The sequence below is a fragment of the Pungitius pungitius genome, chromosome 8 (assembly GCF_949316345.1).
Source record: "Pungitius pungitius chromosome 8, fPunPun2.1, whole genome shotgun sequence".
Classification (NCBI taxonomy): Eukaryota; Metazoa; Chordata; class Actinopteri; order Perciformes; family Gasterosteidae; genus Pungitius; species Pungitius pungitius.
This window is the reverse complement of record NC_084907.1, coordinates 22,068,977-22,083,073: the sequence shown is the minus strand read 5'-3', so window position 1 is coordinate 22,083,073 and position 14,097 is coordinate 22,068,977. Positions and strand designations below refer to the sequence as shown.

The window sequence follows — 14,097 nt, the reverse complement described above, 5'->3', positions numbered from 1 at the left end:
ATCCTCGCTCTGGATCAGTTGGTGCAATCCAGAGCGCGGGCCAATCACAGCTGACTTGACAACAATAGTACTCATTAACAACATCTTAAGGAGAAATAATCACCGTAGGACAAACTAGACCAAGAGGAAGTGCCTGAGGTCCCCACATTGAAAAACATGTTCAAATGTTCCCCCCCCGTAAGAGACTGTGCGTCGCACACATGGTTGCACTCCCCCCCCACCAGGCGCCAGAAACAGGTGAAGCTGTGAGAATGAAACACCACCCATGTGCACATATTCTTCCATATACAGCTCCACGTTGGGGAAATAATTTCTACTATATAAAACCTGAAAGGATAAAGACGGCTGATCCCATTCTGAAGGAGGATTTGTAATCCTCATCACAATTACGAGTCCTTTGAAGAATATCTCCGGGTTGTCCGTGGTTTGTAAAATACTTGGAGTAGACTGTGCCTTTCATTCAGAAAACCATGGACTTGGTGAGCCAGCGTCACACAGCGACCCGACTGCCTCCCTTCTCTTTGGCCTTCAGGCAGTCTATCATACTTCATGCTTGAATACAGTCTGAATCTGCTTAAGCAGTCAATTGTTATACAGCCTTTTCCTTCTTTTTCTTTACCCTTTTGTGTCTTAAATGTGCTTTCCATTTAAATGCATCATAGCAAATGCTGACTATGTTTGTAATTCAGGGCAGTGTGACAGCGGTGACTTCTCATATATTCAATATCTAGTTAATATAAGTACGAGGTTGGCTGTTGATCAAAATGCTCCAAAATGGGGGTGGGGGGGGGGGGGTGGAAATGTCCCTATCATGAAGGAGCAAGCCTGGTTTTGTTGAAATGGCAACGCTTACCTCTGTGAGGTGAGGGTTGGGGTTGAACCCACACTGGGTGCACACCATGGAGCAGCACTGCGTGCAGGTGTTGGAGGTGGGCTTGTCGTCCCCGGTGCCCATCAGGTCGGTGGTTTTGCAGACGGGGCACAGTTTGCTGCTGGGCATGGGTGCAATTTGTGGCACAGAGTAAGGAGAGCTGGGGACGCTGCCTCGGTCCGGGGACACGGAGGGGGACCGCCCAGTCCTGCTGCTTCCCACGTCCACGTGCAGACTCTTCCTGGACACGTGACCCTGGCCCTGCTCTCCTTGCGGCGCGGCGTGCTGTCGGGTTTCGTGCGAGGCCAACCGGTCCCCCGTCCCGTGGCCGCTCTGGACTCCTGCTTTAGGTCCCGGGTCGGATGGGGGCGGTCTGGCAGAAAGGACGAAGAGAACACAGAGTGGGATGGCTCTGTAGTTAACACTGACGACATTTGTCTCCCAGCAGAAACAATTTGTCTCCCACTGGTTTAATACCGCCAATCTCCATTTAATTACAAGGCAGAGCTGTTCTTATGTTTTGGAAGCCTTCAGGTTCACATGTGATTAAAATATGTTATTGTTGTTCGTGGTGTGATATCAGAGTACCCGGCCAACAGAGAAGCATATGTTGAATATTTTATATTGCCTCTCTCGGTTTGTGTGAAGTGCTCCTTGTGGCTGGTTTTCCATCTTTAAAGCTGTTCTGTTGTGTTTAGTGGAACAAATGTAGTGAATCAAACAACAGCATTATAAACTTTAGCTTTTTCTTGCTCATTCCGGCCCTCAAGGATTGGTGCCGATAGTCGAATAGGAGTGGAGTATTTCCACTGTCAAAACAACTTAGACCTAGTTTTCACCATGCTTGTCTTCTTCAAAGACTCAGCAGCACCTCCACATCCACAGGGAGAGAATGATGGTGATAAAGGGAGGAGTCAAATCATTCAAATAAAGCATCCTCGTTCCACTCGCCCGCAGGAGTCCTGTGGAGCCCATCAGGAGAAAAATGCGCCTTTTAAACCATCACTGGGCTGTTAAATTTAAAATCAAACACACTCCTGCCAGTGCAATGGTCACCACTCTCACTCTGTTTGAAGCTAAATTGGAGATTTGATGATGTCGTCAAAGCTACTGACCACGGATGAAGGTTCAGTCTGAATCCTTCCGGTGAAGGACAAGCAGCAATACAGTATGTGAAACCAACAAGATAGACATGTGACATACTTTTACATACTACTCATCCCTTCAAAGACAAAGATACCAAAGTTGGGTCTCTTGTGATGTGTTATTGAAAAAAAGCGACCTGTTTTAAATATTCTCATCCATAATGGGAGTCCACTGAGAACAGCTTGAGGATTTGAGTGTAAACCAGTACAAATTGCTTTCTTTATCCCAATTGGATAGTGAAGGGTTTGTAAGCTGCATTTATTTTGTAATGGGAGCTCCCTGCGGAACAACCTCCCAGTGGCACTAAGGAATGGTTCATTTTAGATAAATAAGCTTATTCACTGTTTAGAGGGCGACTTAGATGAGAAGACTGCTACCGATCTCCAACTATTGGCAAGAAATGTGAAACGTGTCCTTTAAAAGACAGCGTATATACTTGACTTGTGTGGTTTTCAACGCCACTGTCAGGCAGCACAGGTGAGAACCCACAAGCCGGAACATGCCAAAAAATACATTTATCAGTGTCTCTAAGATACTCCACCACATGGATAAAACTACTAATGATTGGTTGATTAAATAAATGATATGAATAGCAGCATTACTCAACAACAGAAATTAATCATTTCCTTTTTGCTGAATAAAGACCAAGCATCATCCTCTCTGGTTCCTTACTCAACAACTTTGATCTAAATCTAATGCTAAAGTTTTTAATTTGACCAGCGGATGAGGACAATCAAAGGTAAGTTCAGCGGCTCAGTGTGTGTGTGTGTGTGTGTGTGTGTGTGTGTGTGTGTGTGTGTGTGTGTGTGTGTGTGTGTCTGTTTCCAGTGTCAGCAGAGTAGCATCAACCGAGCATAAGTCAAACATTACACAGTAACTTTGAAAGGTTAAGCTAAACAATTCACTTTATAATGTTATCATTTTGTTTTAATCTATTTATCCTTTAGAAAACATCGCCTTACACTGACATCTAACTGACAAACTATAACAATATCCATTACACCAAATGCTACAGTCTCTGTCAGAGTTTTAGGCCACAGCGCTTCTTATTTCCCATTATTTGCAGCATTGAGATTTGGCCGAGTGAGAGACACCGTGTCCCATCATGGTGGTCAGATGAAGCAGGAGCTTTACTGCTGAGGTGTTAAATCCCCCCCACTTGCAGCAGACAACATCAATGTCACAACAAGTGTCCCTCAAACGGTGATCCCGAAGACAGCACACACACACGGTAAAGTGTGCCTTGCTCAACGGTTGAAGCCTCAGACGGACGGCGCACTGCACCAGTGAACGCCTCGTATGTATTGCTGAAATATTCAAGTCATGAAGCTACAGATTTGATTCCCCTTAAAATATATACCTGGTGATCTTTAAAAAACACGGACGGCTGTTTAACACCACTAACCTCCACTCTGAAACCGTGGATGAATCATGGGTAGCCATTCCTTCTCAGCAGGAGCTGCTTTTGCATTATTAGTTTGAGTTGTGATAACCCCCTTTGGTGTGTGTGTTGCTTCACAGTTGATGAAATGAATTCTGAGGACATACTGTTGGTACCCTCTGCGTTGGTCAGTTCATAGCTTTTAGGAATATAGCTTTGTTCATGTTTGTAATGGGCTTATTGATTTACATTGTCAGAAATAACGGAGTCAAGTATCTTCCAGCACTTAAATACATATGCTTTAAGATGACATGAAACAACTCTTGTGGTGCTTTGTGGAGATGAGAAGTGACACCCATAGCTTTACGGCTCAGATTCAGCTCTTTGATTGCAATGTATATGTACATTATGTGTCCATTCATATTAATTGTTATATTAATAAAATGCTGCAACTCTTTTTAATTAAGATGAAAGTGTCCTATCTACAGTCTCAACACAGCCACGGTCTAATTCTTTGATAAAAAGTATTTTACGGGAAGATTCAGACCTAAAGGTGGGAGGCCTGATCCTAAGAAACCGTTTTAATCAGCCATATGATACACTCTCCCACCACCTCTGTCTCTCTACACTACATTATGAGATACATAAGGGTTGACATCAGAGAATATCGCAAGGTTACATAGGAGCCTTTAAACCTACCCCACTGTAAGCAGAAACATATAACCTACAAATAGAAACAACACGATCAGAGGTAAACCCATTCCAGGGGGTGGCAGAACACTCTCTCATGAAGCTAGACACCTCACAATCATTTTGTGTAACAACGTAAAGAAGACAGACTTTTCAAAGAACCAATTTGATTTATAGAGATGAACGAACCATGGATGAGCATATAGACCCGGCCTGAGTTGGCAAGTCACAGACTGTATGCAGGTGTGGCACGTCCGTGACACAGCTGCGTCTCTGCGTGTGCATGTGGAGGTTTGCAATCTGTTGAACTGTGTAATTAAGGCAATATCAGATTGTGTTGGATGGATAATCCTTCCCACACACAGACCTAGGCCTACATGTGATCAAACACTAATGACCTGAGATGGATTTTGGAAAAGGGGAAATATTTTATGTGACTATGTTGCCTTCTAATAGCACAACAATCAAGTTTTCACATAATAATATGATACTGTTGTGTAAGGCTACTGTTATGTTAATGTGTCTGGGCTCAGTGTCTGGATGGATTATTTTATGGTGAGATGCAACATCACTCTTGCAGAAGAAATGCCCTCTTCTTCTGCGCTGTGTACTGGCCTAGTGGTGGGAAAACCATTTCCACTATAGCTGCAGATCGATTTGGTTTTGGTGAGATCTGATGAGTGAGGCGGCTATTTGCCATATCACGGTCCTGTGCTCACAATGACGCTGTCTGATGGGAGCGTTGTCACCCTGTACAACATTTCACAGCAGCAGCGAGGTGATTTATTAGAATGACTTTGCTGGCTTTTCACGTCGAGGCACGTTCAGGAAAGAAAGAAACAACAACCCCGTAATGGAATCGAGTGAGCCGTTCAACGCGAGATGCAGTGCACTTTGCATCATTTACATTTCTAATTTATTTATCACCTGAAGCTGTGAGGGCCATTAATATCTGTAAGAGCGATTCACGTAGTATTCGCGTCCAGCCAGTGAGCAGGAAAATGTCGCTCATTCATTCACGTTACTTAGCTACCGATGCCCGAGGAAACACGCCGTGAAAACGTAGAAATCCCCACCGAAGCTTTTGAGATCTATATTTACGTGTCATTGATTCCTCATTTAAATCGCATTTCACATTTGACTTCGACCCAAATTGACGTTGAGTAAAAGGGCGGTTCTCTCAAGAACGGGTCCCAAAAGGGAGGTGAGAGGGGGGGGGGGTGTTGACAGGGATATTGAAATAAATAATTAAGCATCCATTCAGATCTATCTCCACGCAGTCGGTTGATCCTAAAGTCGCGTCGTACAGATGTACCGCGAGGCTACACGCCACGCTGCCGTGTAGCCTCATCCCCCCCCCCCCCAACCCCCCACCATACCTGCCCCCCCCCCCCCCCCCCCCCCACACACACACACAGTTTGGCGGAGAAGCGTCCTAGCTAGAGCGGCTACCTGTTAATCCCCGGCCCGGGTCCAGCCCCACTTCCTCCGGCCGGCGCTCCATTGCTGGGCTTGATGAGCTGTCCGGAGTCCGGTGGTGCTGAAATGGAAGCCGGAGCCCCAGCGGAAGGGACGGCGGCACCGGGCTGTCCCGCTTGTCCCTCCCCTTCCATACTGGCCTCGTTCCCCATCGCTTCGGGATAGGTCTCGACGGAGAGAAACGATGTTGTAGATGGTTCTACAGCGGTGGTTAAAACTCAGATGAAACTCAGCGCTGCTCCCCTTCCGCCATCATCACCTACAATTCAGCATCCCGCACGGAGCAGGCGCGTTGACGGAGAGGGCTAGGGAGCGCGCTGACGCAATGGGTGGGAACTTGAGTGGCTCATGCGTGCGCGTTCACGACGCTCGGTTATCTCAACCAGCCACGCAAATACCTGTGAGCCATCGAGGCACGTGACTGGAGACCACAGGGACGGCCCTGTTTTAATCTGCGTCCTTCCCTCCTGGACCATTACTTTTCAGTTGAATGACGAATAACACCAGACATGATTTGTTTGAAATAGTGTAATATTTTTCAATATTTTGCATATCTGTTCTTCTGTGCCTAAAACATGTCAACAAATGATGTGTGCCTACTACAATTAATTACAAAATCTTGTAAAGCTAAAACTATTGATTATCGGTGCGGGTAATTATATACATAAAGGTGTGATTGATCTATGTTTCAGATTTTTTTTAATCTATTACCGGTTATACTACCTTTACAGTATCAAACAAAACACAATTTGGTGTTTGGACTCTTATTTAGCATTATTTAGAAGATGGTGTTCTGTTACAAAAAATAGTTCTGAAGCAGTAAACAACAATTGATTAATCAACTATTTGCAAAAAGTTTAAATGTATTAGAGTATAATAAAAACAGTACCTGCTAGCTGCAGACCTTATACAGCCGCAGATCTTGGTCTGTTTCTCCAAACCAAAGACAAACTGTGATGATATAACACTACAGCGTGTGCATCTGCGTGGGTGAGGGGTATATTTTCATCCTCGTGGTTTGTGTGTACCTGACAACACCAACATGTTGTAAAAACTGACCAAATTAAATAAACAACTTCATGGCAAGTGAGAATCATAACGTGAGGTTACAATTAATAGTTTTGACAACCGGCAAATTATGTTGTTACGTTTTTTGTAAATGTGAACATTTTTTCATTCAGAAAAGATTGCAGCCACATTTTTATTAATAAATAAATTAAATACTTTTGGAAAGACAAACAGAAATTGTTTCGGAAAATATAAAATGATTAAATAACACTAGCACAAACCAACGAGGAAAAAAACAATTAATCTAAAGAGTAAAGATACATCTCAGCCATGGTGCCACAACATAATCTTAGTCGCAGAAAAGCCAGTCCATTTTATTGTGAAGACCTCTCTTAGTATAGTATAGGAGATGTTTCTGAGATGGTCCCATTCGTTTCTGAATGATTACTCTCCCTAGTGTACATCAACTGTCACTACAAGAACACAATTAGATCTAATAAACCTAATCTTGTTAATCTATTTAGATTTGCAACATCAATGTCTAAACATTTGTAAACACTGTACTATGAGGGGGAATCCTACACACATAAGATTCCCCCTCTTTATAAGATACCTGGATCAACCATTCCAATCACACTACTCCACATAAACAATCATTATCAAGAACGTAGTCTGTATTATAGCAAGACATTTTATTGAGTTTATTGTAGTATGAATTGGCAAGCACACAGATCAATTGAACTCAGTGTACAGGTGAGCCAATTAACAGTTACATATGTACAAAACCATACAAGATCCCACATCCACCCTAATATGCAATCACTTGGAGATCCATTTCAAGTACAAAAATAACAGACTGTTTATTTTTTTATTTGCCGGAGTGACCTATTGTTGAAAAAAACCATTTAAGAATATGATTCAAAGATGCTGTTTTATGTTACAAATTGAAAATGGAACAGATTGTAACCGAAATGCTATAGAGGAATAAAACAAGAGGCCTTCTTTTATCAGAACACTCAATGCTTCATTGGCACCATAAAAACACAGGTCGGGGATGCAGTTGAGGAAATATCGACTAATTGTTCCCAAAATGAATATTCCGTGACGTACTAAACTGACCATACATCAGTCAATAGTAATGAATACTTTCCAAGAGGAAAATATATTCAACCCAACATTGGGAACATGTCTTTTTTCATATTTACAAACAGTCATAGCAGTGGTACAAGGAGGAAGAAAATGTACATTGAGAATAAAATGGTGGTACATATTTACATAAATGAGATAAACTAACAAAACACGTGGTTGATCTCATAAAAGAGAGGAGACATGGACTAAAATACAACCCTAGACTGCCGTTATGAGAGAGGTTGAGGATTGATTTGATTTTGTTTTCCCTGTGGTGATTGCTGAGTTTCTTACAGAAGTTGTGATTGTTTGACGTTACTGGCGCTTGGCTTTATACGGCCGGGAGCGTTTCCTGCGATCAGGCTTCCTCTGTTTGTGCAACCGGCCGATGCTCACTCCCTGACGACGACGCACGGAAATGTTTTGTTCCACAAGGCTGGCCAACATGCCTGAAAAAGATACGAAGAAACATTTGATTTTAGCATGTAATTAGGACTTTGCAAATGTGTGGTGGTTCAAATTTTTTTCCTTCTTTTTAGGTGGGACAAATTGGAAAACGTGTTGTTGCAACATGTTGATAAAATATTGATAATTGAGATATATATATATATATATATATCTCAATTATCAATATGAATGATTCACCACCAAAAACCAAGGAATTTAATTTTAACTTTAAAAGGATTTTTAATGGAAAGGGTAAGGGGATGCAGTTAAGAGAAGAGTATTTACCTTCTTGGGCCAGCATAGAAATAAAGGTGCAGATGAACTCATCGTAATTATGGGTCCTCCTCTGATCATCAATCTGACCAAATGAAAACAAATTGTCTATCAAAAGTCTACAAAAACAACATGTCACTCACCCAAATTGGATGGGTTCCAGCTAAACAAAACTTACTTTGTATTTCTTTCTCTTTTCTACTTCCTCCTTTAGATACACCTCATAATTGGCAATGTCGGCCTCCACACACTTGAGCAGTGCAAGCAGCTCCTGCAAGAGATGCAACAAGATTAATCGCTCAGGGTGTTTGTTGTTCACAATCTGGAAGGCTGATGAAAAAAACAAACAAATAGAGAACCACATACTGCAGTTCATTATAACAGGAGAAAATCCTTAGACTTACTTTGGGAGAGTACTTATCCCCAGGGGGCTTGCTGTCTGCCGTAGCGGTGGGCTTCTCCTTGCTGGGCCTCACCTCTGCCCCCTCTTTGCGCTCCTCTTTTATCATCTCCACAGACGGCCCCTCGTCTGCCTCGTTCACGCCTTCCTTCTCTGCCGCTGAAACGTCTGCCTTTTCGTCTTTTATCTTCGCCGGAGAGCAAGGTCGCTTTGAGCCATCAGCTGCCACATCTACCGCACGGAGAAGAGAGAAAGTATCAATCCATCGAAAAGAGGGAGAAAATCAATTCATAAATATAGTTTAATGTCACTATCTATAAAAGGTCCTGTTTAGGCCATATTTTCTATAATGATTAAAAGGCTTTGACTGTCAAGCAAAAGACAAACATTATTGCAAATGTGTAAACAACACAGATGTACTCACCAGATGGAGGGAGAGCAAAGATGACTCCATCCTCCTGCAGGTGCAACAAGGCCGCCCCGACAGAAGGACCCAGTTCTCTTACGGCACGGTTATGTCTGGAGTCTAGCCTGAGCATCTCATCTTCTCCAAACAGCACCCGAGACAGATGGGATGCAACGGGGCTGGACGGGCGAGTGGCGGCCTGGGAGCGTGCGGGGGAGCGCAGAGGGGAGTTGAAGGCGCTGCCGATCTCAGAGGCCGTGTCGGTGCTCTCGTTGCTGGGTGTGGGGGAAGGCTGTGAAGCAGAAGTGATGCAAATGCCTCCCGTGCGCCCTTCTGTGCGTACAGAAAGCGGTGTATTGAGGGCATCTTTCTTCTGGGCTTCCTTTTTCAGTTTCTCAGCCAACACAGTGAGGGCGATCTGGCTCTCCATGCCAGTGACGGCCCGTACTGGTCGCGATCGCAGACTTGCCTTCCGTCTAAACCTAAACGACAACCAGTTGAAAATCAAAAGCAAATCGCTTTACGTTCCTTCAGTCTGGTCCTAAACAAAGAGAAATTGTACCTATATACACATATTACGATGCTAACCTGTTGGATGTGGTTGCAGAACCAGTTACTTCCTCCTCCTCCTCCTCTTCATCATCGTCTTCATCATCAGAGTACTGGGTTTTGGGCAGCCCTGCCACACGAGAGCGTCCAACTGCAGCAGCAAGATCCTCCTCTTCCTGTCAATCAGATGATCGTCAGTAAAACTACACAAAATCTTTCATCCGCAGCATCAAATTTGACTTTAAATTGAAGCCGCCTTAAAAACAGGAACAGTGAGAATGATACAAGGAGCTTTTAGTTAACAGTTAGGTGGGATGCTTTTTGTGAAATAGAACCAAAGCTGCAAAACAATGATTTTTTAGAGTCAAAATTGAAGGAGAAACTGAACATACTAAATTCAACCCAAATACTTATTCTAAGGCAGGACCTTTATTTCTGCCGCTACCTGCATTGGAGACTTGGCATAGTTGTGGTTGTCCAGGAAGGCAGGCAGCCGCTGAACGCTGGGGTTGGGACTGGTGATTTGCTGGGAACCTCCTGCTGGGGGGACTGGTGGTTTGCCCGTAGCCTTTCCGGAGGGCCTAGCAGCATTCTTAGACTGATCTCCTGACTCATCCACTGAATTAAATATTAAGAGTTGGTTTATTTCAGTGGAATGTTTACATAACAGATGTATTTTAGCAAAGACCGGGGAAATAACGCCTTGTACTTGTAATAAGTACCTTGATCAGCCCCTTGGGTTGTAACTGGCTCCGCATTGGCTTCTTTCTTGATCGCAGTGGTGTTATCGTCAGCGGAGGAAGACTCCTGCTGCTTCTTGTCCTGGACGAGCTCGGGCTGAGTGAGCCGGATCATCTGAAGGAGTGACAACAAACAAAAAATATTCTGCAAGATATTCACCAATGCCAGTGGACTTGACTGAATATTGTCCTGATCACATTATATTTCCTAATGAAAAGAAGGATTAGCACAAACAGTCATTACTAACACCACGTTAGGAAATCAAACAACGGTTAACTATGAAATGCTGAAACAAAGATCATAACAATTAATATATGTGTATTCTATTACGGGTCAAGGAATTCATAGTAGTTCCTGACCTTCTGTAGACCTTCCAGAACAGTCTGTCGATTTCTTTTTAGAATTTCTAGTTTGGACTCGTACTTCATCCTGCGGTCGGGCACTACTGCCATGAGGTTGAAGCGAATGTCATGGTACGGCTCCCTGAAAAAAAGCAGAGCAACAGCATGAGAGGAAGAAGGAGAACTATTGCCGCTTGGGCTCACCAGCTCAGGACTCACCCAGCAGTGGCCAGCCCAATTCGCTCCATAATAACTCGCCGAGCTTTATCGGTCCATTCCTCTTCCTCACCCCAAGGCCCTGAAATAGAAGAAAACTATTACACTTTATCAATTCATCAATGCAACTCATAGTAAATGTGTCACAACAAGGAATCCCATAACAGGAACTGATTTCAGGCCACATACTTGATAAATGTGGCTTATAACGATGATAGAAAATAACAAATGAAAACCTGTAAACTCAATTAAATACAAACCTATTGCCGACACATGCATAACCTTTATGCCAACGTTCAGACCAGTGCTTTCATGCCAGCGCAAATCAGTGTGAAAAGAACAGGAATTCATTTATTTTTCATTGTGTACTCATACCGTGATCAATGGGGTAAGCCTTCAGTCCATCAAGCTCAAAGAGGCGGTCTTTAATGGGCACATAGCTTACAAAGTGAAAGGCCTCCATAGTACGCACGGCACTGATCCCATTTTGCTTCTCTGGCAGGTGCCTGGGCTCCGGTCTCCATAGAAACACGGAAAGAGAGCTTAAGAAACTCAAGAATGCACAAAGCCAAACATCCCTCGCAGTATGATAGACCAATCACAGAGGGTTTTTTCACAGAGCCATGTAAAATTGTTGAAAAGGAACAGCTGACCGTAACCTACCTGGCGTGGCTGTTATGTGCTCTGGCAAGCTCTGGGGCATTTCCTATTGCGTAACCTTTACTCTGAAAACACATTAGAAATGTAAAATTAAACATGACAGCAGGTGAGCCACAGGGAGAGACCATTCAATGCACAGAGAAAGAAGGAGTGAGACTATTAATACAAATGAAAAACTCTGGACTTTAAATTTGGTTTGATTTACAAACCAATTGAAAATGCTGGGGGCCATTTACTGTTGTTGACCATTGGCTTTTTTTCAAATATGATGTGTTCGTGAAATATAGGAATATATAAGTATAAGGCACACTATTAAATTACACTTAAAATATCATATCATATACATGAGTGACAGTGATAAACAGCTTACCTCTGGACTGAAACCCTTTGTGAAAGCCTTCATGCGACTCAGGGTGATACCAAGCTCAACGCCACTGCAGTTCAGAAGCACGCTCAACAAAGCGTGGGTTGCACATGAATTTGGTATAAGCTAGATAAAAAATGACAGCATGAATACAAGTCAGTTAGAATATGCATTTCGTTAAATTTGTTTATTACGGTCAATATTTTCATTGATGCTGAATATTTTGATTTGTGGATCTTTTTTTTCAAGCTTATTTTTTGTGCTTAATACAAATTTCTAAAGAGAACACTTGGGGGATTATTTTATAAAATGTTATACCCTTGATGTACACATTTAAAAATACATATTGTGTGAAAACATGCCATAATTTGATTGCTTTTCACAATTTCATATAATTTAAAATGTAATACTTTTTTGTAAATCTAATCAAAAACTCAAGACTTAACTACTAAAACAATACTTAACTAATATGATGTTAAATGGCTATTTAAGATCATTGACTATGAATGAAATTTGTTTCAGGGCATTGTATTAACATGGACAGTAATACTGCAAAAGTGAATTTCCCGCAACAGACAAAAAAGAACATTGAATAGTGACAGCGCATAACGAATTGGCTAATGATTGTATAACTTACACAGCTCAGTTGCTCAAGATTAAAAATACTTAATGTCACATCAACGACTTTAATAACTGTTAAGGTCTATAATCGTATGAACACTTACCTGATGAGCAAAGAACATATCATTTACAATTTCCTCATCAATGACAGAAGTCTCATCCATCAACGTGTTGACTTTCCTCCGTGAGCGACGTTCCTCAATCCACTTGAACAAGAAGATGAAGCCATAGACAGGACTAAAAAAGAAAATGATTGTTTACAAGTTGATATGAGATTGGATGGCAACTTCTGTCCTACCTGGCGGGGATTTATTAAGTGATAAATAATGATTTAGTGATTTAGAATTGTTGTACAACAGACTTGCATGGTGTAGACATAACATACCTTTGGCATTTGCTTTGAAGATCATAGATTTCCTCTACTTGAACACCTTTGATACCTACAGAACACACACACACATTACACATTAGTTGGCTTTATTAACACCAAGACAGGAATTAACTATAGTGCCAAAGCTACTCACCAAAATCTTCAACCAGCAAAGTGAAGAGACCTACAATGACCAAAGATTTTATTCATGGTTTAATAACATATCATTTTCCACAAAACACAACAAACGACCAGTTTAACGTTATTATTTGAGTTATTAACAGTAACGAGTAACTAACTATTTGGTTACCCGCTCCAATAACTTGTCCAACACACGACCGTTTTTCGTTCTTGGATTGCATTTAAGTTGCTTTTATGCGCATAATTAGTCAAGCTGCTTAGAAAGCTAAACTGTCCATCTGGATGTATGTGGAAGCTAGCGTTGGTCAACGTTAGCTAACGGTATGTTGTTTGAAGAATCGTCTTACCTGGATCACTCTCGAGCTCTAGCCACCCTTTGTTCATTTTCACATTTGAGCAAAGCTGACTAATCCTTAAGTTGTATTCCAGTCCATGTTCGAGGGAGGTGTAATAATCTTAAACGACAAAGCTGTATCCATTCGCGAAATAACTGAAGAGAGCTCAAGATAAACACAATAGACAGAATTGGCCGCCTACAAACTACGTCATCAAGAAACGACATGAGGGGGTCGCAAAAACACGTCCTCTCCCCAACTTCCGGTTTGTCGAACAATCAACGCATCAGTCAATCAATACATTCGTAGTTGTATTCATTAGGTGAACCAGTTTTTCATTAAAGGTGACAGCATGTATGTAATAAATAACTCAGAATCTAAATGACGGCGAAAGTGAATTAAAAATAATAGTTAGGTGAACGTTAATTTTCACCCACGGCCCATTGCCATGTAATCCCGATTTACCCCCCAAAAGCCCCACTGTATTTTACACTTGCCATATAGTGCGAAACGGATGAATACATTAGGTG

The 14,097-nt window shown here is 42.3% G+C and overlaps 2 protein-coding genes across 5 annotated transcripts in view; both read right to left on the bottom strand.

The window, feature by feature from the left end:
* bsnb (bassoon (presynaptic cytomatrix protein) b) overlaps positions 1-5,868 on the bottom strand; it is a 50,059-nt gene extending 44,191 nt beyond the window's left edge. For 3 of the 4 annotated variants that reach the window (XM_037448301.2, XM_037448302.2, XM_062564064.1), the window contains exons 1-2: positions 5,541-5,868; positions 854-1,244 (exon numbers count right to left, since the gene is read on the bottom strand). In XM_037448301.2, the coding sequence (XP_037304198.2) occupies positions 854-1,244; positions 5,541-5,719 (570 nt within the window). In that variant the 5' untranslated portion in view covers positions 5,720-5,868. The remainder of the gene's footprint in view (positions 1-853; positions 1,245-5,540) is intronic. The other variant, XM_062564065.1, reaches the window with a different exon arrangement.
* A 1,390-nt stretch (positions 5,869-7,258) lies between these two features.
* bap1 (BRCA1 associated protein-1 (ubiquitin carboxy-terminal hydrolase)) lies at positions 7,259-13,777 on the bottom strand. Its single transcript, XM_037448097.2, has 17 exons — positions 13,580-13,777; positions 13,246-13,275; positions 13,107-13,161; positions 12,826-12,958; positions 12,107-12,226; positions 11,740-11,801; positions 11,452-11,594; positions 11,080-11,158; positions 10,879-11,002; positions 10,501-10,633; positions 10,224-10,396; positions 9,818-9,954; positions 9,248-9,711; positions 8,828-9,054; positions 8,602-8,694; positions 8,436-8,508; positions 7,259-8,152 (listed from the first exon to the last, which is right to left on the bottom strand). The coding sequence occupies exons 1-17, from the start codon at positions 13,614-13,616 to the stop codon at positions 8,019-8,021; spliced, it is 2,217 nt and encodes a 738-aa protein (XP_037303994.2). The 5' UTR covers positions 13,617-13,777; the 3' UTR covers positions 7,259-8,018.
* Between the last annotated feature and the right edge of the window lie 320 nt (positions 13,778-14,097).